The 26266-nt window shown below is 47.9% G+C and overlaps 1 protein-coding gene and 1 non-coding gene across 2 annotated transcripts in view; one reads left to right on the forward strand and one right to left on the reverse strand.

The window, feature by feature from the left end:
* Positions 1-26266, forward strand: part of LOC106607294 (inactive phospholipase C-like protein 2) — a 94691-nt gene that overhangs the window by 65484 nt on the left and 2941 nt on the right. The window contains exons 3-5 of the mRNA XM_014204112.3: positions 4399-4602; positions 6911-6986; positions 22150-22259. Coding sequence (XP_014059587.1) covers positions 4399-4602; positions 6911-6986; positions 22150-22259 — 390 coding nt within the window. The remainder of the gene's footprint in view (positions 1-4398; positions 4603-6910; positions 6987-22149; positions 22260-26266) is intronic.
* LOC123743590 (U7 small nuclear RNA) lies at positions 24932-24986 on the reverse strand. The gene has a single exon (XR_006770446.1). It is a non-coding gene; the product is annotated as a U7 small nuclear RNA (small nuclear RNA).

Here is a 26266-nt window from a genome sequence, read left to right on the forward strand (position 1 = left end):
TGAAACATGACCCGCGAAACCGCGCTCCTTAACACCCGCCCGCTTAACCTGTAAGCCAGCTGCACCAATGTGTCAGAAGAAACACCGTTCAACTGACAACCCAGGTCAGCCTGCAGGCTCCCGGCCCGCCACAAGGAGTCGCTAGAGCACAATGAGCCAAGTAAAGCCCCCCCAGCCAAACCCTCCCCTAACCCAGACAACGCTGAGCCAAATGTGCGCTGCACTATGGGACTCCCGGTCACGGCCGGTTGTGACACAGCCTGGGACCGCTGCGCCACTCGGGAGTGTAGTGCAGTCTTTTAATTAAAATGTTGGCCATACACGTAAACACACACACAAGTCACTCTGGCCAGCTGTAATTCACTCTGGCCTGCTGTAAGTCACTCTGGCCATCTGTAAGACACTCTGGCCAGCTGTAAGTCACTCTGGCCATCTGTAAGACACTCTGGCCAGCTGTAAGTCACTCTGGCCATCTGTAATTCACTCTGGCCTGCTGTAAGTCACTCTGGCCATCTGTAAGACACTCTGGCCAGCTGTAAGTCACTCTGGCCATCTGTAAGACACTCTGGCCATCTGTAAGACACTCTGGCCAGCTGTAAGTCACTCTGGCCATCTGTAAGACACTCTGGCCATCTAAGTCACTCTGGCCATCTGTAAGACACTCTGGCCATCTGTAAGTCACTCTGGCCATCTGTAAGACACTCTGGCCAGCTGTAAGTCACTCTGGCCATCTGTAAGACACTCTGGCCAGCTGTAAGTCACTCAGGATAAGAGCATCTGATAAATGACATTATGTTTTGTTTTTTTCGCCTACAGTCACACCCCATAATACGCATGGAATGGTATTAAGAAATGCATTATCACACTTCAGTGACCTCTGACAGAGAGTGATTGATCGTTTCAAATAGCTACTTTTCCAGGTGATCTACTCTGAACAATAACAGAGTGAAGTGCGTTCCTCTCACAGGGGATTGGAGAGGAGGAGAGTGGGCGAGGAGACTGGCAGTTACAGAGAGGCTCTGTAGGAGTGGCAGGAAATCCATTCAGGCCATTTAGGATTAAACTCTCCCTTTCCTTTGTGTGTGTGTGTGCCTTTGCGTGGATATGTTTGTGTGTGTATGCGCATACACTGTGTGTGTGTGTGTGTGTGTGTTTGAGAGAGAGAGGGAGGGAGAGAGAAATGGGACAAACACCAAATTGAGACTGCATGCAGAATTTTGAAAAAAATATCCTCCGTGTACAACGTAAAACACCAAATAATGCATGCAGAGCAGAATTAGGCCGATATCCGCTAATTAGCAAAATCCCGAAAAGAGCCGTTAAATTCTACAACCGCCTAAAAGGAAGCGATTCCCAAACCTTCCATAACAAAGCCATCACCTACAGGTGTAACGGTCGTCGTAATGGATGGACCAAGGCGCAGCGGGTTGAGTGCTCATATTTAACTTTTAATATGAACACTTAATAAACAAAACAAGAAAACGGACGACAAACAGTCTTGCAGGCAACACACAGCTATGCAAAGAACAACCTCCCACAAATCCCATGACAAACACATTCCTATTTATAGGACCTTCAATCAATGGCAACGAAAGACAGCTGCCTCCAATTGAAAGCCCCAACCCCAATTACCTAAACATAGAAATAGAAATGACTAGACAGAGCATAGAAATACACTAACATAGAACAATGACAAAAACCCCGGGATACATAAACCAAACACCCCTCTACATACACACACACCCCGAACCATATAAAACAAATACCCCTTGCCACGTCCTGACCAAACTATAATAACAAATAACCCCTTTACTGGTCAGGACGTGACAACAGGGAGATGAATCTGGAGAAGAGTCCCCTAAGCAAGCTGGTCCTGGGGCTCTTTTGCGAAATAGATGACCATATTAGAGACCCATATTTTCCTCAGATTAAACAGATCCAAAAAGAATTTGAAAACAAACCCAATTTTGATAAACCCCCATATCTATTGGGTGAAATACCACAGTGTGCCATCACAGCCGCAAGATTTGTGACCTGTTGCCACAAGAAAAGGGCAAACAGTGAACGACAAACACCATTGTAAATACAACCCATATTTATGTTTATTTATTTTCCCTTTTGTACCTTAACTATTTGCACATTGTTACAACACTGTATATAGACATAATATGACATTTGAAATGTCTTTATTCTTTTGGAACTGTGAGTGTAATGTTTACTGTTTTTGTTTATGATCTACTTCACTTGCTTTAGCAATGTTAACATACGTTTCCCATGCCAATAAAGCCATTGAATTGAATTGAGAGAGCGAGAGAGATTAGAGAGGGGGGGAGGGAGAGAGAGAGAGAGAGAGAGAAATGCCTATGTATGTTTCCCTGCAGAGTGTTGACTGGAACACTGTAACAGGCACGCAGGCAGACGGCCCCATACTCTGTTCCTGCAGCATGCGTTCCAGTAAAGGGCCTGCTGCATTCACTCCCAACCAAACCGCAGTCCGGGAGAGTGAGAGAAAGAGATTAGAGCGAGAAGGAGAGAGAGGGGAAGAGAAACAGCAGTGAAACCAGACACGCAGTTCTCATTTGGGGAATGTAATGTTGGAGGGGTAGAGGAGTAAGGGATGAGGATAATTAAACACAGTGGCTAGCTGTTCTGTTTGATTCTGTGGCCCTGCCTGCAGTCTGGATACAGTATGGAGTGTATCGAGCAACAACAACCACACACAGGGGCGTGTAGTCACACAAACATACAGAGACAGGCACAGACACAGTCACAAAGAAACACACGCACGCATGCACAAACACACACACACTTCCGCGAACAGACACACACACTGTCACGGTTGTCGTAAGAACTGGACCAAGGCGCAGCGTACGTAGAGTTCCACATCTTTAATATCAAGTGAAACTTCAGCAAAACAAAACAATAAACGAACAACGAAACGTGACTACGTGGTGCACATGTACAAACACAAAATAATATCCCACAAACACAGGTGGGAAAAATAGCTACTTAAATATGATCCCCAATTAGAGGCAACGATTACCAGCTGCCTCTAATTGGGAACCAAACCAAAACACCAACATAGAAATTTTAAACTAGAACACCCCCTCGTCACGCCCTGACCTACTATACCATAGAGAACCAAGGGCTCTCTATGGTCAGGGTGTGACACACACACACACACACACACACACACACACACACACACACACACACACACACACACACACACACACACACACACACACACTGACCCGTGCACACACACACATCTACACCTACACTACAGTGAGAAACCCATACACATGTCACCTCCATTTCCCATTCAACAGTAAAAGTCGTTCTCCTTGGCTGTGCTTCCTCAGCCGGAGGGTGTTAATAGCTTTAGTTGAGGCTGTGTGTGCATACAGATGCCTATGTCCAGGAAGGTCGGCCCACAAAATGACAGCCATCCTCCAGGGGGAGAAAAGAGCCTTTCTCCTGGGCCGGAGGTCCTGCAGGGGGACACAGCCTGGTTCCCACACTGCCTGGCCTACACTGCCTGGTTTGTTGACCGCTTCCCAACTACCATCACCACACACTCTCTTCCTCCCTCAGGCTGTTGTTTCTCACCCTCCTTCTTTTATTCTGTCGTTCCCTTTTTTTCTCCCGCTTTTCCTCTTTCTCTTATGACTGATTTTCCCCACTTCTCTCTTTCTCCCTCCCTCCCTCCTCCTTTCTCTATCCCTCTCTTCCCTCTCTTTCCTTCTCACTCTATCTTTCCAATTTTGGTCTCTCGTTCATCCCTCATTGTTTTTTTTTCTTTCCTTGTTTATTTGGGTGGGCTTGTGAATGGTGATGTACTGTGTGAATAGCCTGGTGGGCCTGAATCAGGGCTCCGATTCCCATGCTGGAGGGAACAATGCTGGGCTGTGATGCGAACAGTCACGTAGGACTGGAGGTGCAGGCAGAGAGGCAGGCGGTGTGGCAGGGCCAGAACCAGGGCCAGGCAGCTTACGGTGGAGACTCCTGGGCCGCGTTGCACCACTGAACGAGTAGGCTGTGATGTCATGGGAACCGCTAGGTTCACTAATGAACAGAAACGTAATCAGGACTGTTCTTTCTCTCCTGAGGTTCTCTCTGGCCTGAGAAGAGTATCAGGATACGGTTGACCACATTTATCTCATGTGTAGAGTACGGTCTTGTGGGACATTTTGGTCACAATGATTATTGGTTTTTAAGTTGCTGTGGGCAATGTAGTAATAATGGTAAACTTGCCCCATGATCATCATAGAATCAATAAACCATCCTCTCTGTGTTTGAATTGTCCCTTGGGTCCGCTATCTTACAATCTTTTTCAATATTTACAGATTCCGTGATGCTAACCCTCATCCATGATCCTCTCTGTTTATTTACCAGAATGCCATGGTGTCGTTCAAGGAGCTGTGTGGTCTGACGCCGGCGGCCAACATGAAGCAGTGTATCCTGACCGTGTCCACGTGGCTGATGAACAGCGAGCGAGCGCTCAGGGTCACCGTGGACCTGAGTCAAGCCTACCCCACCATGGAGGCCCAAGGGCCCGTCCCCGAGCTGCTCCGCAAGGTCCTCAACGCCTACGACATGGTACTCTATAGCAGCACCACATAGGCATAACATACACTACAGCGCTACCATTCTGTTGAGGTCTATGTTGTGTTCAGAGAGATACATTTTGTGGGTAAACGCTGAACAAGTAACGCAAGCGCAATGTTCATTGGCGGTTAATAGGCGTGTAAACGTTATTCACTGAAGAGGTGCTATGAAATGAAAACGCATCACAACCTGGTAAGGTGACGTGTTACAACACCCTTGTGCACTATACAGTCTTAAGAGTCTGTTGCAAACTATGCCTTGAAATAATATCAGTATTGGAAAATGTTATAAATTGTTAGCACATTATGACACAGCAAGGCAACATGCCACAGATAACCTCCACCACAGGGAGTGAACAAACCATTTACTATAGCTACTACAGCGCTGTGATAAGCACTAATTCATCCCGGAGCAGTTTCACCCTGCTGCTCTTCCGCACGGCATCCCATCATGCCCTGTGCCTCCCCAAGCCGTCACTCTCCATCCTGGCTGCTGTCTGATCTGTGATAACAACCAGCTTATTCATTATTCACCAGGCACCTACTGGTACAGGCCAACACAGGGGTGGTTAAAGTCCCACCAGCGCTCAGAGCAAGTCAACACCCCACTATTCCACCCCCCTGATGGAGATTGGTTTGACCTATTGAACTGGGTCATCAGAGAGGAACTGTTGGGGTGTTGTAGTTACATGACATTACTGTTCATATCCCAGTCACCCCTATTGCTGACACCTAGAGTGCAACAACCTCATGTAAGTTCCACAGCTGAGGCTCTAAATAGCTTTGTATTTTAATCAGCTTTCTCCCTGAGCGTGCTTGTCTTTGAGTACTTCTTATGGCCCCGGTATATTACATTCACATGTAAAGGGCTTTAATGAAGAGCCTAAATGAAGGGCCTAAAAATAATTCCACTGCTGTTCCATTGCAACATTCCTGTGCTCCCAGCCTCCCAGCGTTAGCTAGCAGAGTCCCGACAGCTGAGGAGATGAATCTACAGTGAGGCTGAGTGTGTCTGAGACAGAGGGTGCCTGTCCTGAGCACAGGGTCAGTCAGCTGAGTGTTACTGTGTGCTTCCAAAGATTAGTCCATTGGCACACGCCCCACTCTCAAGAACAGAGGCTCCAGTGTGTGTGTGTGTGTGTGTGTGCGTGTGTGTGTGTGTACCAGCCCTAGCCATTAAGACATTAATGGTTGTCCTCATGTGGGCTGGTTGGACGCAGGCGCCGTAACCTAGGAGTGAACTGAGTGTCAGCAGATTGGAACTCTGTGGTCAGCGCCCCTGAGGCCAGGCCAGAGAGACCCAGCTCAGCCTGAGCCAATGGGAGCCAGCCCCCTGTCCTGTCTGCTGACCAATATGATCCCAGAGCCTGTGGCCATGTACAAGCCCACACACAGTGGCCTGCTTCTTGTCTCTGTGCTCTTAACTAAAGTGTGAATCTTCATTAGCGTTCTCCTGACTGCTGGGTCAGGCCAGCTGCTTCTCACTGTCCATGGGAGGGAGAGAGGCTGTAAAAGCAGAAGGTTTTCAGTTCAGGTCACAGGGTTGGGGATTGGAACTGGGTTAATGCTGTAAGGCTGGCTCAATGCTTCCAGGAACACAGGTAGGGGACCAGACGGGGGCTGCGTCACAACATGGCACCCTATTCCCTATGTAGTGCACTACTTTTGGCCAGAACCCTATGGGCTCTGGTCAAAAGAAGTGCACTATATATGGAACAGGGTGTCATTTAGGATGCACCCAGACTGTTCTCACCTCCTGTTCTCTACTGTATCACCACATGATCAGGACTCTGTCATCACTCGCCGTGTGTGTGTGTGTGTGTGTGTGTGTGTGTGTGTGTGTGTGTGTGTGTGTGTGTGTGTGTGTGTGTGTGTGTGTGTGTGTGTGTGTGTGTGTGTGTGTGTGTGTGTGTGTGTGTTTTGTCTGTCTCTGTGGGTGTGATTCCCAGGGTCTGGCCATAGCAGAGGGAGCAAAAAGGTTTATAAAGAGCCAATGATCAAAGGACTTTGAGAAATGTTGACATACCCTCTTTCTCTTCCATCGAATGTCTCTGAGAAGTATTTCCCTTTAGACTTTGTTATTCATTATTCATATAGTATTCCCCCGTTTTTGGCTATGCGTACATTCAATGATGATTCTGTGTTATTCTTTACTAAGAGGTGCTGTTTCCATTGTCCTGTTTAGCCTTGTCTACAGTTGGACTCATGGCATAAGAAGTCCCCCTGCGACACAGGAATTTCTTGATACCGTACGACCTCACTTCCTTTTGCGTAATCTTGTCTCGTTTATTTCTCTATAGATGATTCAGACGAGCCGGACGCTGATCGAGTCAGCTGACGTGGTCTACTCCAAGCTTACACAAGCACAACGGGCAGGTAAGGCTTTGTAGAATTCACTTTACCAGTGACATAGCCTGGTAAAGTGCTGTCTCCTAAGGTCGGCAAGACAGCACAAACAGATCTCGGACCAGTCTATGCCACAGGTCAGGAGCTTCAACAAACCCAGACAAACATGGGCATAACACTGCCCGCCCTCACTCCCATCCCAAACTGGTCTCTGATCACTCTTTCTATTACATTATTTTGCCAGGTAAATTGACTGAGAACACATTCTCATTTACAGCAATGACCTGGGGAATAGTTACAGGGGAGAGGAAGGGGGATGAATGAGCCAATTGAAAGCTGGGGATGATTAGATGGTCATGATGGTATGAGGGCCAGATGGGAATTTAGCCAGGACACCAGGGTTAACACCCCTACCCTTATGATGTGCCATGGGAGCTTTAGTGACCACAGAGAGTCAGGACACCCATTTCAACATCCCATCTGAAAGACAGCAACCTACACAAGGCAATGAGATATTATATAACATCACTTCAAGCAGCATATTGTCTCTCATTTAGGGACCGACCAGGACCAACCCTGCTTACCTTCATAGGCACAGCAGTGGAATCAGTTTTTCACAATTCAGTTTTCAGTCAGTTTTTCACAATTTCTCACATTTAATCCGAGTAAAAATTCCCTGTCTTAGGTCAGTTAGGATCACCACTTTATTTTAAGAATGTGAAATGTAAGAATAATAGTAGAGAGAATGATTTATTTCAGCTTTTATTTCTTTCATCACATTCCCAGTGGGTCAGAAGTTTACATCACTCAATTAGTATTTGGTAGCGTTGCCTTTAAATTGTTTAACTTGGGTGAAATGTTTCGGGTAGCCTTCCACAAGCTTCCCCCAATAAGTTGGGTGAATTTTGGCCCATTCCTCCTGACAAAGCTGGTGTAACTGAGTCAGGTTTGTAGGCCTCCTTGCTCGCACACGCTTTTTCAGTTCTGCCAACACATTTTCTATAGGATTGAGGTCAGGGCTTTGTGATGGCCACTCCAAAACCTTGATTTTGTTGTTCTTAAGCCATTTTGCCACAACTTTGGAAGTATGCTTGGTGTCATTGTCCATTTGGAAGACCCATTTGCGACCAAGCTTTAACTTCCTGACTGATGTCTTGAGATGTTGCTTCAATATAACCACATAATTTTCCATCTTCATGATGCCATCTATTTTGTGAAGTGCACCAGTCCCTGCTGCAGCAAAGCACCCCCACCACATGATGCTGCCACCCCCGTGCTTCACGGTTGGGATGGTGTACTTCGGCTTGCAAGCCTCCCCCTTTTTCCTCCAAACATAATGATGGTCATTATTGCCAAACAGTTCTATTTTTGTTACATCAGACCAGTGGACATTTCTCCAAAAAGTATGAGTCCCCATGTGCAGTTGCAAATCGTAGTCTGCCTTTTTTATGGCTGTTTTGGAGCAGTGGCTTCTTCCTTGCTGAGCGGCCTTTCACGTCCTTTGCTGTTATTCTTGGATTGATTTGCACTTTTCGCACCAAAGTACGTTCATTTCTAGGAGACATAACGCGTCTCCTTCCTGAGCGGTATGACGGCTGCGTGGTCCCATGATGTTTATACTTGCGTACTATTTTTTTGTACAGATGAACGTGGTACCTTCAGGCATTTGGAAATTGCTCCCAAGGATGAACCAGACTTGTGGAGGTCTACAATATTTTTCTGAGGTCTTGGCTGATTTCTTTTGATTTTCCCATGATGTCAAGCAAAGAGGTACTGAGTTTGAAGGTAGGCCTTGAAAAACATCCACAGGTACACCTCCAATTGACTCAAATGATATCAATTAGCCTATCAGAAGCTTCTAAAGCCATGACATAATTTTCAGGAATTTTCCAAGCTGATTTATGTAAACTTAGTTTATGTAAACTTCTGACCCACTGGAATTGTGATACAGTGAATTATAAGTGAAATAATCTGTTTGTAAACAATTGTTGGAAAAATGACTTGTGTCATGCACAAAGTAGATGTCCTAACCGACTTGCCAAAACTATAGTTTGCTAACAAGAAATTTGTGGAGTGGTTGAAAACGGGTTTCAATGACTCCAACCTAAGTGTATGTAAACTTCCCACTTCAACTGTATATGTGGGGATTTCATCATAGTCACTGTCATTGCTATTGCTGTAGTCATCCAGTAATTTATCATTTAACACGTCAGTCGGCATGTGAATTCACTCACCGAGCAAGACGGCATTGAATGGAACAAGAGGAGTGAATAAACTAAAATATTCCCTTAAAAAGAGCTGAGAGGACAGGAAGGACAGTAATAGATAGAAAGATAGAATGAGGGAGAGAATGGAAGCAGGGAATCATCAATACTGTTTTTTTTTTTAATGGCTTGTGGACGATAGCGGTGACTAAGGCTTTGGTGCGGGGTTGTAATTGAATATAATGAGATCTTTTAAGTACAAAATGGCTCCAAATTAGGGGGCCAATGATTGTCTTTCTCCTGGCTCGCCATCCTCTGCGTGGGGCTGTAATTGCAGTTTGCCCCAACTGCAGTACCGTGTGGCTGCAGACAGACAGACGGCTGCAGACAGACAGACGGCTGTAGACAGACAGAGCTCCTAAATGGCAGAGAAGATGAGATAAAGATGCATCAGGATTCTTGATTTATCATCATTATGTTTGTTTACCTACAGTATTTGTATCTGCTCGCCTCTGAAGGCGAGACATAACACAGATAGTACATCTGCACTGGTAAACTCATGGATATTAAACAGATGCACGTAAACCAGCAGCAAGTGCACACGTGTACACCTCCTAACGTATTTATTTGGACAGCCTGTAGGGAGGAGGTCAGAGACCTGGCAGTGTGATGCCAGGACAACAACCTCTCCCTCAACGTCAGCAAAACAAAGGAGCTGATCGTGGACTACAGGAAACGGAGGCGAGCACGCCCCCATCCACATCGATGGGGCTGTAGTGGAGCAGGTCGAGAGTTTCAAGTTCCTCCGCATCACTAAGTAATTAACATGGTTCACACACACCAACACAGTTTTAAGAGGAGCACTACAACGTCCCTTCCCCCTCAGGAGGCTGAAAAGATTTGGCCTGGGCCCTCAGATCCTCCAAAAGTTCTACAGCTGCACCACTGAGAGCATCTTGACTGGCTGCATCACCGCTTGGTACGGCAACTGCAAGGCACCCGACCGCAAGGCGCTACAGAAAGTGGTGAGTACGGCCCAGTACATCACTGGTGTCGAGCTCCCTGCCATCCAGGACCTCAATACCAGGTAGTGTTGGAGGAAGACCCAACAAATTGTCAAAGACTCCAGGTTTGTTACAGAGGCATAAATATGCCCCCCCCCCCCCCAAAAAAAAAAAATGCTAACCTCCCTGGTAATGATGAGAGGTTCACATGTCTTGGGGGTATGATCTTTGACACTGTAACTTTCTCACTCATCATTATTCACGATTCATTCAGGATTATCTGTAATCATGGTAGCATCCACATTCATTTATTAGTGTTTAGAAACATATTCTATTCAAATTTACAATAAAAGTGACTCCAAAATAACACAATACATTATTTGCCATTCATTTCTATTGGGAACATAATCCGAAACATAACCAAAACAAACTGCAAATGCATCCAACAACTTTGTAGTCTCAAACTTGATGTAATCCTTGTGTGCTAAGAATATGAGACCAAATGCAAACATTTTGACTAAACTGAAAACACTCTAAGTGAATTTGTCCAAATATTTATGACTAGATACATGAAGTGCCTTCATTTCTAAACGGTAAAACAGATATGTATGAAAACAGATATGTACTATAGTACATATAATACCAAAATGTTTGAGTATAGAGCCAAATTAAACGTTTTAGCTTCACTGGCCAAATAAATACTTAGGTGAGTGTACAGTATATATTTATTCACACCCCTTGACTGTTTCCACATTTTGTTGTGTTACAGCCTGAATTCAAAATTAATTATATTGAGATGTGGTGTTACTGGCCTACACACAATACCCCATAATGTCAAAGTGGAATTGTGTTTTTAGAAAGTTTTACAAATAGATTACAAATGAAAACCTGAAATGTCTAGAGTCAATAAGTATTCAACCCCTTTGTTATGACAAGCCTAAATAAGTTCAGGTGTAAAAATGTGCTTAACAAGTGACATAATAAGTTGTATGGACTCATCACTCTGTGTACAATTATAGTGTTTTGCATGATTTTTGAATGACTACCTCAGCTCTGTAACCCACACATACAATTATCTGTCAGGTCCCTCAGTCGAGCAGTGAATTTCAAACACAGATTCAACCACAAAGACCAGGGAGGTTTTCCAATGCCTTGCAAAGAGGGGAACCTATTAGGAGATGAAAAAAGCTGACATTGACTGTCCCTTTCAGCATGGTGAAGTTATTGATTACACTTTGAATGGTGTATCAATACACGCAGTCACTACTAAAATACAGGCGTCCTTCCTAACTCAGTTGCCGGAGAGGAAGGAAACCACTCAGGGATTTCACCATTAGGCCAATGGTGACTTTAAAACAGTTACAGAGTTTAATGGCTGTGATAGGAGAAAACTGAGGATGGATCAACAACATTGTAGTTACTCCACAAAACTAACCTAAATGACAGCGTGAAAAGGAGGAAACCTGTACAGAGTAAAATTATTCAAAAACTTGCATCCTGTTTGCAATAAGGCACTAAATTAATACTGCAAAAAAAGTGGCAAAGAAATTAACTTTATGTCCTGAATACAAAGTATTATGTTTGGGGCAAATCCAACACAACACATCACTGAGTACAACTTTTACATTTTCAAGCATGGTGGTGGTTGGAGTTGAGTATCAAGACACCATTGAATGTTTCAAAGTGGCCTAGTTACAGTTTTGACTTAAATCGGCATGAAAATCTATGGCAAGACTTGAAAATGGGTGTCTAACAATGAATGATCAACAAGCAACTTGACAGAGTTTGAATAATAAAAAAAATTATAATGTACAAATATTGTACAATCCAAGTGTGCAAAGCTCTTAGAGACTTACCCAGAAAGACTCACAGCTGTAATCGCTGCCAAAGGTGATTGTAACATGTATTGATTCAGGTGTGTGAATACTTATGTAAATTAAGCACAACCCCCACCTGTGGACGTCGGGCCCTCATACCACCCTCATGGAGTCTGTTTCTGACCGTTTGAGCAGACACATGCACATTTGTGGCCTGCTGGAGGTCATTTTGCAGGGCTCTGGCAGTGCTTCTCCTGCTCCTCCTTGCACAAAGGCGGAGGTAGCGGTCCTGCTGCTGGGTTGTTGCCCTCCTACGGCCTCCTCCACGTCTCCTGATGTACTGGCCTGTCTCCTGGTAGCGCCTCCATGCTCTGGACACTACGCTGACAGACACAGCAAACCTTCTTGCCACAGCTCGCATTGATGTGCCATCCTGGATGAGCTGTACTACCTGAGCCATGCTACCACTAGAGTGAAAGCACCGCCAGCATTCAAAAGTGACCAAAACATCAGCCAGGAAGCATAGGAACTGAGAAGTGGTCTGTGGTTACCACCTGCAGAACCACTCCTTTATTGGGGGTGTCTTGCTAATTGCCTATAATTTTCACCTGTTGTCTATCCCATTTGCACAACAACATGTGAAATTTATTGTCAATCAGTGTTGCTTCCTAAGTGGACAGTTTGATTTCACAGAAGTGTGATTGACTTGGAGTTACATTGTGTTGTTTAAGTGTTCCCTTTATTTTTTTGAGCAGTGTATAATATTCAGAATGAACTGTGGATGGAATGAAAAACATCCATATGTTAACAGAACCAGGCAGAGACAGGGCTTACATGCGTAGAGACACACAGGACTGTCTTACTGAAGACACACTGTGTGGTAAAGCTAGACCCGTGTGTGTGTTTGTGTGTGTGTGTGTGTGTGTATGTGTATGTGTGTGTGTGTGTGTGTGTGTGTGTGTGTGTATGTGTATGTGTATGTGTGTGTGTGTGTGTGTGTGTGTGTGTGTGTGTGTGTGTGTGTGTGTGTGTGTGTGTGTGTGTGTGTGTGTGTGTGTGTGAGAGAGAGAGAGAGTGTGTAAGAGTGATACTGAGATGGTTGGGGGAATTCATCAGACACTGAAGCCACTGGACAGGCTTGCACATGTCCACCCAGTGTGCCGAATCTGATGAGGCAAGCCTGCACCCCTCAGGCCTCCCCTCAGGCTCACAGTAGTAGGCTCATGCCCATGCCCAGCCACCTCCATGTGGGCAGCACCATGTCCCTGTTCCAGTGTCGTGCTTCCCTAAAACCCAGGAATGGAGCATGAAAGCTGGGCTTGAGTCAGAATGCACTCCCCCGCTCCTCCATAGAACAGCCCCATAAGAAGCCCTGGGCTAAGCATGACTGAAACCCCACCAGTAACTACACAGCTATACAGTCACACAGCTGTGTGTTGGTGTCACTAGTGGGATGTCAAGGGGTGGGTTATGTAATAAGAAAACATTTGGGGTGGGGGAACTGGAAAAAAAGAACCCCTAGGGGCCCTCAGCCTCATGTCAAACATTACACTTTCTCTAACACCCAGCTCCCCCCCTCCCTCTCCTCCACCCCACCCTTCACCCAGCCCAGTCATAAAAAGACAGGTCCTGCAGGCATCCCTCCCCTCCCCCAACCTCTCTGCTGGATTCACACAGATTTCTGAGACTTAACTTCTCCCATGCCTCTGCATCCCAGCTCATGTTTTCTGACAAGGGCGCTGTTTTGGTATTGCTTGGCCAGGCGGAACAAAATGGAATGGAAAAATAAAAAGTGTGCGGCGAAGGAACTACAAACACAGGAAGCTGAAGCAGCTGTGACACACATGGCTGGGCTCTCAGCAGCCCCACGGAGACACGACAGCACACCGCTGTTTACCCATCAGGCACCTGGGCATGGGGAGCACTGCTACACCACCGGTAATAAAACCAACGATGGAGAAAACTAGAAGAGGGATGGTTGGCTCATTCAGTGCGTGTGTGTGTGTCTGTGCGTCCACGTGTATGTATGGTTTTAATAAAGCGGCCAGGACAGGAAGCAGGGAGGGCCCCTAGCGACTGTGTGGACGCCTCATTGACTCTGCTGTAGCGTGGAACTCCGGAGAGCAGAGGTCAACCAGCCAGCCCACACACAAATATGGCCGTCTGCCAGCTAATCAAAAGACAAAGGCCAACCGCCAGAACCAGTCAGGGAGGAGAGAGCCGCTTGACTGCATGGCCAGATCAGACAGCTATTTTGAGATCAGCCAGTTATTCAAGACAGAACCAAAGATTCCCCTCCGACTGCAGATCAGGATGCATCCTGTGATTTTGGTCAGCGACAATCGCAGGGGTTCAGCAAGTTAACCAATGACAAAGGATCGAAAGGAATTTGATGTTAGACAATGAGTCAATGTTTCCAGTCCATTTAGAGATTGATGAGTGTGTTTAGTGATAAACACAGTGTGACACAATTTAGCCATCAACCCTTGCGCCTTTACCTATCTCTCTCTCTCTCTTTCTCTCTCTCCCTTCGTCCCTCCCAGCCCAACCCTCTCTCTCTCTCTCTCTCATTCTCCCTCCCTCTCTCCCTCTCTCTCTCCCTCTGTCCACCAGCTGGGCTACAGCGGTGCCGTCTTCCATTTCAAACGGCTGATGCTCTGAGGCTTTGTGTGTCAGTGTGTAACTCATCTCCTAGCTATCTGCCCACAGAGTTAGGCCTTAGGCCCTGGGAGCCAGCCTGCAGAGGATGGGGAGGCAGGTTATCATACCTTGACAGCTCTCAATGTAAACGCAGGTCTCAGTGTGTGTTCTCCTGGCTTTAATAAGGATAACTTGTTTGAAGTTGGGACTATAGTCTATTATGGCCCCCTGAACCCACAGTCCAAACTGGTTACATGTTGACTGAGGGCCCCAATAGGAATCCATTTACCCACTGTAGGTAGATACCCTAACCATCTATGTTCACTAAGTTATTCAGAGGACATTTAGAGGTCAGCTCAGGACTGTGTGATAGTCAGCATAGACACTTTACATGTTAAGAGCCTAAAAAGATGAGGATATGCAGAGAGAGAGGGGGGGGGGAGGGGGGGGGGGGGCGAGAAGAGGGGAGAGAAGAGGGGGCGGGAGAGATACATTTACATGGGATAGAAGGTTTATGTCCTATAATAGATTTTGATAGCAAAAGGTATAATTAGCATTTAGTTGCTGGGTGAGAAACCATAAAAAGGGGATATTACAACCCAGACAGAGCTGGCAGTGATCGACAGAAAGGCTTTTTGGGTGTGTGTCTACCATGATGTCTGATTGCAGCTGACACCTACACTGGTTATTTGAGGTACATGTCAGCGTGGTGCTGTCACAGTGGGACATGTGTGTCATCATGCCGCTTATAATTGATCAAGTTGATCAAGCTTTGATCACTGATGACAGTCCCCTCCGTCAACACATACATAAACACAAACACACACACGCACACACACAGCCGTTTGAAATATATGCGGTAGAGAAAACAGCACTCTGCTTGAATGGCTATTCTCTCTGTCCTCCTTCCTCCACCCCCTCTCTGTGATCATTATGCCCAGCCATTATTGCTTCTAATCAGTTTAATTTGGGAAGTGGCGCTGATGTGTTGATGAGGGGAGAGAGAGAGAGAGAGAGAGAGAGAGAGAGAGAGCCAGAGCGAGAGAGAGGCGGGACGTGAGGTGACCAGATGTCCCCGCTAACTCCTCTCTGCATGCACCTACAGAGGTGCCTGCCTAACGAACCCCCCTGGGTTCTATTGATGGCTCACCACAACACCGACTGCACTAATGAACGACCACTCAGGCATCTGTGACATACGTTCTGGCACACAGATGCTACCTGTGGCTGTGTGCGTGTGTGCGTGTGTGTGTGTGTGTGTGTGTGTGTGTGTGTGTGTGTGCGTGCGTGCGTGCGTGTGTGTGTGTGTGTGTGTATACATGGTGCTTTTCATAACATGCTCATCATGTATATACCCCTATAATTGCTTATTCAAATCCTGCGATTATGTTTAAGAGAACCACGGAGATCATATCACCCGTTTCAATGGGTTTTCCCAGCCCTGGCACCAGAGAGACAGCAGCAGTAGTCTGGCGTTAGCTAGCGTGGGTATTGGGCAGGAGGACTGATGGAGGGAGGAGGCACAGGCTGCATGGACATGGCTGTTTATTTATTGATATGCCTTCCTCCCCTCCCCCTCTCTGTCCCTTGGTGAGATTCTCCGCCGCCTCTGGCTGCGTTGGTATGGTTAGCAGCCTCTCACCATGGATCCCATTACCATGGAAATGCAGGGGATAAAGAGACCCCTGTCTTTACATAGTCAATGCCGCCGTTCCGGACAGAGAAAATCCCATTCTCTGTGGTGTCCTGTGGTGAAATCCCTCGCAGCGCATCACTCATAATAAATAAATGAAGCTCGGCTCCGAGCCTCTCTTTTTTTTATTTCTGTTACTCTCTCTCTCTCTCTCTCTCTCTCTCTCTCTCTCTCTCTCTCTCTCTCTCTCTCTCTCTCTCTCTCTCTCTCTCTCTCTCTCTCGTGGTTCTGCCTATTTCTCCATTCTGTTCATTTCTCTCGTCAGTCCCGTTTTCTCACTCCTCTTTTGCTCTATTTTACTACTCACTCTTATCTCTCCCCCGTTTCTCTCCCCGCCTGGGGCGGCAGGTAGCCTAGTGGTTAGAGTGTTGGGCCAGTAACCGAAAGGTTGGTGGATTGAATCCCCAAGCTGACAAGGTAAAAATCTGTCATTCTGTCCCTGAGCAAGGCCCCGGGTGCCAAAGACGTGGATGTTGATTATGGCAGCCCCCCGCACCTCTCTCATTCAGAGAGGTTGGGTTAAATGTGGAAGACACATTTCAGTTGAATGCGTTCAGTTGTACAATTGACTAGGTATCCACCTTTACGTGTGTGTGTGTGTGTGTGTGTGTGTGTGTGTGTGTGTGTGTGTGTGTGTGTGTGTGTGTGTGTGTGTGTGTGTGTGTGTGTGTGTGTGTGTGTGTGTGTGTGTGTGTGTGTGTGTGTGTGTGTGTGTGAATGCAGTGAGAAGATTGCGGGGACATTCTGTCGCCTCTCATCTCGTCTGTCTCTCTCTGAGCACATCCCAGCACTGACATGCCCGTCTCACTCTCTCTTAACACGAGAACCAAAGCGTGAGACTCAGTCGTGATAGAGTAGAGTATGCCATAGGGGCTCATTACTTGAAGTTACAGTTAGAAACGACAAGTGTGCCACAGGAGGGGAACAGGACAAGTGTGCCACAGGAGGGGAACAGGACAAGTGTGCCACAGGATGGGAACAGGACAAGTGTGCCACAGGAGGGGAACAGGACAAGTGTGCCACCGGAGGGGAACAGGACAAGTGTGCCACCGGAGGGGAACAGGACAAGTGTGCCACCGGAGGGGAACAGGACAAATGTGCCACAGGAGGGGAACAGGACAAGTGTGCCACCGGAGGGAAACAGGACAAGTGTGCCACCGGAGAGGAAACAGGACAAGTGTATCACCGGAGGGGAAGAGGACAAGTGTGCCACCGGAGGGGAACAGGACAAGTGTGCCACCGGAGGGGAACAGGACAAGTGTCCCACCGGAGGGGTACAGGACAAGTGTGCCACAGGATGGGAACAGGACTAGTGTGCCACTGGAGGGGAACAGGACAAGTGTGCCACCGGAGGGGAACAGGACAAGTGTGCCACCGGAGGGAAACGGGACAAGTGTGCCACAGGAGGGGAACAGGACAAGTGTGCCACCGGAGAGGAAACAGGACAAGTGTATCACCGGAGAGGAAACAGGACAAGTGTGCCACCAGAGAGGAAACAGGACAAGTGTGTCACCGGATGGGAACAGGACAAGTGTGCCACCGGAGAGGAAACAGGACAAGTGTGCCACCGGAGAGGAAACAGGACAAGTGTGCCACCGGAGGGGAACAGGACAAATGTGCCACAGGAGGGGAACAGGACAAGTGTGCCACCGGAGGGGAACAGGACAAGTGTCCCACCGGAGGGGAACAGGACAAGTGTGCCACAGGATGGGAACAGGACTAGTGTGCCACCGGAGGGGAACAGGACAAGTGTACCACCGGAGGGGAACAGGACAAGTGTGCCACCGGAGGGGAACAGGACAAGTGTGCCACCGGAGGGGAACAGGACAAGTGTACCACCGGAGGGGAACAGGACAAGTGTGCCACCGGAGGGGAACAGGACAAGTAGGCCACCGGAGAGGAAACAGGACAAGTGTGCCACCGGAGGGGAACAGGACAAGTGTGCCACCGGAGAGGAAACAGGACAAGTGTGCCACCGGAGGGGAACAGGACAAGTATGCCACCGGAGAGGAAACAGGACAAGTATGCCACCGGAGAGGAAACAGGACAAGTGTGCCCCCGGAGGGGAACAGGACAAGTGTACCACCGGATGGAAACAGGACAAGTGTGCCACCGGAGGGGAACAGGACAAATGTGCCACCGGAGGGGAACAGGACAAGTGTGCCACCAGAGGGGAAAAGGACAATTGGGAAATGAAATGGTCCGAGAGGCTGTGTGCCACAAGGTTCCTCAAGCTGAGGGATGGGCCTGGAGAAAAATGTAAACACTCTTATAGACAGAGCTATGGATGCAAGGACTGACCATCTAATATATAAAAAATTTATTTTTAAGCATGTTTTGAGGCTAAACAGAGTTTGTTTACATGTATAATGTTTACAAACATTGGTAAAACAAGCTTATATTTTGGGTTCTGATTTGATGTGACAGTTGAACTAAGTTCATTTCTATGTTATGTTCTTCAAGAAGGAACAGTGTATATATATAAAGATATATAAATAAATATATATAAATTCATAAGTCCAAAAATGGATGTAGCAACTGCATATCTCCCCTTTAAGAACTCTGACACCTTTACCTTTGGTTTTGTTGTGAATATAAAGGAGATAAATGAATGGGTTGAGGTCCGGGATATGATATCTCACTGATTCATTTCACTGACAGCTCATGGAAACACAGTACAAAAATATTCAATCGTCAAATAAATGGGAACTAAACAGCTTAATTTAACAACACTGATTATTATCACTTTGAAATAATAGCAGTACAGTAAGCCAGGCGAGAGACAGATGGGTAGATGAGTAGATGGAGGGATGAGAGGAGAGCGTGTCAGAAGGCTGGGCACAGAGAGAGAGAAAGAGAGAAATGACCTCTGGCTAGAAACGTGTTGTTGCTCACCGTTATTATTGTTGTTAGTATCACGCCCAGGTGCTATTTATAACACCTGGATGCCCCATTTACACTACTGCGCAGAAGCTGCTCACTAGTAATATCTTTCTCTCGTTCCCTCTCTTGTTTTCCATGCCTCTTGGCTTGGGTGATTCTCAGCCACTGAACTGTGGGTATGTGGGGTTTTATGGGCGTGTGCCTGTCAAGGGGTGGCTCTGCAGGAGGGATGGAGAAATGGGTGCGCCAATGTGTGCCATGGGGAACCGGAATGGCGATGGCATACTTTGTTGAGGGGACTTTTTAACTGGAGCACAGAACATGAAGGGTAGGGAAATGTCTTTGTAGTGGGAAGTTGCTCTGGATTTAGACTTTGTCCTCAAACTCTGAAAAAGTGTCCAGGGAAGCAGCTGTTCTCAGCATTACAGTAGCTGTGTACTGTAGAAGTAAGTGTCAATCCAGTGGCAGATGATCTGGACAGTGGACAGATTTACAGCAGTACAGTACAGGCCAATGGGACCGTCCGGGGTGGTGATGGTACAGTACGCCCTACAGGCCAATGGAACCGTCCGGGGTGGTGATGGTACAGTACGCCCTACAGGCCATGGGACCGTCCGGGGTGGTGATGGTACAGTACGCCCTACAGGCCAATGGGACCGTCCGGGGTGGTGATGTTACAGTACGCCCTACAGGCCATGGGACCGTCCGGGGTGGTGATGTTACAGTAAGCCCTCCAGGCCATGGGACCGTCCGGGGTGGTGATGGTACAGTACGCCCTACAGGCCATGGGACCATCCGGGGTGGTGATGTTACAGTACGCCCTACAGGCCATGGGACCGTCCGGGGTGGTGATGGTACAGTACGCCCTACAGGCCATGGGACCATCCAGGGTGGTGATGGTACAGTACGCCCTACAGGCCATGGGACAGTCTAAGGTGGTGATGGTACAGTACGCCCTACAGGCCATGGGACGGTCCGGGGTGGTGATGGTACAGTAAGCCCTACAGGCCATGGGACCATCTGGGGTGGTGATGTTACAGTAAGCCCTACAGGCCATGGGACCATCTGGGGTGGTGATGTTACAGTAAGCCCTACAGGCCATGGGACCATCTGGGGTGGTGATGTTACAGTAAGCCCTACAGGCCATGGGACCATCTGGGGTGGTGATGTTACAGTAAGCCCTACAGGCCATGGGACCATCTGGGGTGGTGATGTTACAGTAAGCCCTACAGGCCATGGGACCATCTGGGGTGGTGATGTTACAGTACGCCCTACAGGCCATGGGACCATCTGGGGTGGTGATGTTACAGTAAGCCCTACAGGCCATGGGACCGTCCGGGGTGGTGGGGGTACAGTAAGCCCTACAGGCCACGGGACCATCCAGGGTGGTGATGGTACAGTACGCCCTACAGGCCATGGGACCATCCGGGGTGGTGATGGTACAGTACGCCCTACAGGCCAATGGAACCGTCCGGGGTGGTGATGGTACAGTACGCCCTACAGGCCATGGGACCGTCCGGGGTGGTGATGGTACAGTACGCCCTACAGGCCATAGGACCATCTGGGGTGGTGATGGTACAGTACGCCCTGCAGGCCACGGGACCGTCTGGGGTGGTGATGGTACAGTACGCCCTACAGGCCATAGGACCGTCCAGGGTGGTGATGTTACAGTACGCCCTACAGGCCATAGGACCGTCCGGGGTGGTGATGGTACAGTACGCCCTACAGGCCATGGGACCGTCCGGGGTGGTGATGGTACAGTACGCCCTACAGGCCATGGGACCGTCCGGGGTGGTGATGGTACAGTACGCCCTACAGGCCAATGGGACCGTCCGGGGTGGTGATGGTACAGTACGCCCTACAGGCCAATGGGACCGTCCGGGGTGGTGATGGTACAGTACACCCTACAGGCCAATGGGACCGTCCGGGGTGGTGATGGTACAGTACGCCCTACAGGCCATGGGACCGTCTAAGGTGGTGATGGTACAGTAAGCCCTACAAGCCATTTGACGGTCCGGGGTGGTGATGTTACAGTAAGCCCTACAGGCCATGGGACGGTCCGGGGTGGTGATGTTACAGTAAGCCCTACAGGCCATGGGACCGTCCAGGGTGGTGATGTTACAGTACGCCCTACAGGCCATGGGACCATCTGGGGTGGTGATGTTACAGTAAGCCCTACAGGCCATGGGACCGTCCGGGGTGGTGGGGGTACAGTAAGCCCTACAGGCCACGGGACCATCCAGGGTGGTGATGGTACAGTACGCCCTACAGGCCATGGGACCGTCCGGGGTGGTGATGGTACAGTACGCCCTACAGGCCATAGGACCGTCTGGGGTGGTGATGTTACAGTAAGCCCTACAGGCCATGGGACCGTCTGGGGTGGTGATGGTACAGTACGCCCTGCAGGCCACGGGACCGTCTGGGGTGGTGATGGTACAGTACGCCCTACAGGCCATAGGACCGTCCAGGGTGGTGATGTTACAGTACGCCCTACAGGCCATGGGACCGTCCGGGGTGGTGATATTACAGTACGCCCTACAGGCCATGGGACTGTCCGGGGTGGTGATGGTACAGTACGCCCTACAGGCCATGGGACCGTCCGGGGTGGTGATGGTACAGTACGCCCTACAGGCCAATGGGACCGTCCGGGGTGGTGATGGTACAGTACGCCCTACAGGCCAATGGGACCGTCCGGGGTGGTGATGGTACAGTACGCACTACAGGCCAATGGGACCGTCCGGGGTGGTGATGGTACAGTACGCCCTACAGGCCATGGGACCGTCCGGGGTGGTGATGGTACAGAACACCCTACAGCTGAAGATGAATAACATTATTTTATTGTCCATATGGACACACGGTCCAACGGACCTCCGCTTTATCCTAACCCTTCTGACCTTGGCTGCCTGTACCCTATGAACAGTCCATTCACCTCTTGTGTTTGTGTTTGTCCAGGACTGGATTTCCATGTGGACCTTCACAGGATCGGGGCGAAGGAGGGCCTGAAAGGCCGGAAGCTACAGAAAGCCATGGAGAGCTACGCCTGGAACATCACCGTCCTCAAGGTATGAGTACAGTACAGTACGTCCATCCATCCATCCTAAAACACAGGAAACTCTGACAAGTTACAGTACTATTAAAGACTAATGGATAGTGTACTGTATAGTGTACATCCACACACTTTGTCAAGATAACACTAGCAATGTATGGCTAGTGCATCATTCCTTAGAAATACTGCTTCGGTCTGCATAAGTTCACAAGGTTATTGATTTGAAACAACTTCCAGTAATTTATAGAAGTGATGTTGCTGCTATACTCTCCCAAGAGATTACATCTTAAGACAGCAATTTGGCTAATTGGCACCTCCCCTTCCTCCCTTGTAATCCTTAAACCTTTTAATTAAATGGTGCAGCTCCAGCCTACAGCTGTGTCTGTGGGCTCAGCAGTAACTAACATGATAACATATCCCACATGAAAAAAATACTGTAGTGTACTATTTACATTTTAGGGGGGTGGGGGGGTCTTAGGAGAGTAGGAGGATTATTTAAGATACTGCTTGAAGAGGTAGGGTTTCAGATGTTTTCAGAAGATGGGCAGGGACTCTGCTGTCCTAGCTTCAGTGAGAAGCTGGTTCCACCATTGCAGTGCCAGGACAGAGAAGAGCTTTGACTGGGCTGAGCGGGAGCTGCCTTGCTGTAGGGGTGGGAGGGACAAGAGACCAGAAGTGGCAGAATGGAGTACTCAGGTTGGGGTGTAGGGTTTGAGCATAGACTGAAGGTAGGGAGTGGCAGTTCCTCCTGCTGTTCCGTAGGTAAGCACCATGGTCTTGTAGTGGAAGTGGGCTTCAACTGGAAGCCAGTGGAGTTTCAGAGAAGCGGGGTGACATGAGAGAACTTGGGAAGGTTGAAAACCAGGTTGGCTGCAGTGTTCTGGATAAGTTGCAGGGGTTTGATGGCACAAGCAGGGAGCCCACCAAACAGCGAGTTGCAGTAGTCCAGAAGGGAGAGGACAAGTGCCTGGATTAGGACCTGCGCCGCTTCCTGTGTGAGGTAGGGTTGTACTCTACGGATGTTGTAGAGCATGAACCTGCAGGAGCGAGTCACTGCTTTGATGTTTGCAGCGAACAACAGGTTGTTGTCCAGTGTCACGCCAAGGTTCTTTGCACTCCCAGAGTGCAAGACTGTGGAGTTGTCAACCGTGATGGAGAGGTCTTTGAGTGGGCAGGCCTTCCCCAGGAGGAAGATCAGCTCCGTCTTGTCGAGGTTGAGCTTGAGGTGGTGGGCAGACATCCAAGTTGAGATATCTGCCAAGCACGCAGAGATGCGTGTCGCCACCTGGGTGTCAGAAGGGGGGATGGAGAAAAGTGGTTGAGTGTCATCCGCATAGCAATGATAGGAGAGACCATGTGAGGATATGACGGAGCTGAGCGATTTGGTGTATAGAGAGAAGAGGAGAGGGCCTAGAACCGAGCCCTGGGGGACACCAGTAGTGAGAATACGTTGGGCAGACACAGATCCTCTCCATGTCACCTGGTAGGAGCAGCCTGCCTGGTAGGATTCAATCCAAGAGTGGGCAGAGCCTGAGACGCCCAGCTCTGAGAGGGTGGAGAGGAGGATCTGATGGTTCACAGTGTCGAAGGCAGTGGATAGATCTAGGAGGATGAGAACAGAGGCGAGAGAGTCAACTTTGGCAGTGCGGAGAGTCTCCATGACACAGAGATGAGCAGTCTCGGTTGAGTGACCCGTCTTGCAGCCCGACTGGTTAGGGTCAAGAAGGTCGTTCTGAGAGAGATAACGTGAAAGTTGATCAGAGACAACACGCATCTGGTGATGCCAGATGAGTCGAGTGTTGGTTTCTTGAGGAGGGTAGCGACTCGGGCCATTTTGAAGTCAGAGGGGACGCAGCCAGTGGTCAGGGATGAGTTGATGAGGGAAGTGAGGAATGGGAGAAGGTCTCCAGAGATGGTCTGGAGAAGGGAGGAGGGGATGGGGTCGAGTATTCACTGTAGTGTTTTTGCAGACTTTGCTGTATTATTCACTGTAGTGTTTACTGTAGTATACTGTAGAATTTACAGTTAACTATAGTATAAATACTATAGAAAAAGAAAACTGTAGTATATACTATAGTAATTAATGTAGTGTTTTTGCGGATTGTAGTATACTGTAGTGTTTTTGTGGACTGTAGTATACTGTAGTATTTACTGTAGTGTTTTTGCTGATGTCACGTCCTGACCAGTATAAGGGTTATTTGTTATCGTAGTTTGGTCAGGACGTGGCAGAGGGTATTTTGTTTATGTGGTTCGGGTGGTGTTTTATGTAGTAGGGTGTTTGATTTATTATTTCCGGGTTTTTGGGGTTATGTTCTAGGTTTGTATTCTATGTTCTTTCTGGTTTGTTGTATGTCTATGTTTAGGTTGATGGGGGGTTGGACTCTCAATTGGAGGCAGGTGCTTTCTCGTTGCCTCTGATTGAGAGTCCTATATATGGGTAATTGTTTGGTTTGGTGTTGTGGGAGATTGTTTCTTGTTTTGCATGTGTGAGCATGACAAGACTGTTTTGTTGTTCGTGAGTTGTTTGTTTTTGTTATTTTGGTGTTCGTTTTAGTTAAAATAAATAACAAGATGAGCATCCACATTCCTGCTGCGTTTTGGTCCTCTATTCCCGACGACAACCGTTACAGCTGACATTACTGTAGTATTTACTATAGTGTTTCTGTTTTGTTATCTTTGACATAGAAGTGGGGCTTTCTCCTTCAGAAAACCTACTGGAGAAATACTAAAAGAGCACATTCTTCAGAACCTGTAGGTAGGTAGGACTGGGGTCTGAACAGAGAATTCAAAGCTTCTGCTCTTTTCTAAAACCTGTAGAGAACACAATATATGATCAATACTTGGCATGTAGGATTCTCACTTATGGATGGCGCAAATTGTGATATAGGAGAGGGGAATGGGTAGGGTATATGTAGTATTTACTATAGTTAAAAAAGTGTAGTGTTTTTGTGGACATTACTGTAGTATTTACTACGGTGCTTTTTTTGCGTATATGATACTGTAGTATTTACTATAGTATTCTACAGTATACTACAACATTCTATAGTAAGTACTACAAATGATCGAGGGATACTACAGTGTGTAGTATAGTATTCTACAGTATACCACGTTTTACTATAGAATTCTATGGTAAGTACTGTAATATTCTAGAGGTAACTGTAGCATCTTTTCATGTAGGATGATACCATCGCACACCATTTGTTAGCCGACATGCACAGTAGGCTCCACCCCTCTCCAGCATCACCCCCTCTCCCGGGAGTTTGGACCCAGCAGACGTGCCCTTAGGTGTGCCATTGGTGTCACACTCTCCCCCTTCTCTCTCCCCTCTTCATCTCACTCTCCTTTCCCCTCTATGTCCCCTCTCTCTCCTCTATATTCCCTCTCTCGCTCCTTTCCCCTCTCTCCCTTCTCTGTCCTCTCTCCTGTCTCCTCACCTGTGACACAGGCCCACAATCATATAAAACGGGTCCCAACACCCTCGTTTCACAGCCTCAATGAATCATTACCTGTGGTAAGAGCAACACTGATAAAGCACTAAGCCTCGCCACCATCTCGCCAAGACACAAATAAGGATATAGAGAGAATGTGTGTTTTCGATCTCATCTGGATGTAATTATTCAGGATTGAGTGAATTGTTTAGCCTGGTTTGGGGCTCCGCCGGGCTGGCAGCCAGAGAGAGAGGGAGGATGTGACCAGGGACACATTTGATTCCCCAGGACCTTTTTTATCAGGGAGACGTCTGGGCTGCATCAAACGGGACCAGAAACCAAGTTAAAGAAAAAATGGAAAAGGATAGAAGACAGGATGGAAATAGAACGCTCAAAGGTAGTGCTAGCCACGAGACAATGTTAATAGTAGTTTGAGATGCACCTTCAAAAAGTGTGTTGCTCAGCCTATTTGGTTTGGACTCATTGTTCTTTGGCAGCATATGTGGCTGGCAGTCTTATCTTAATTAAGCTTTAATTCACTCTATAGAACTGAAGGACTTAAGCACTTAAGAAGCCTAACGTAGACACACAAAGC

Source organism: Salmo salar, chromosome 06 (assembly GCF_965601325.2).
Source record: "Salmo salar chromosome 06, fSalSal1, whole genome shotgun sequence".
Classification (NCBI taxonomy): domain Eukaryota; kingdom Metazoa; phylum Chordata; class Actinopteri; order Salmoniformes; family Salmonidae; genus Salmo; species Salmo salar.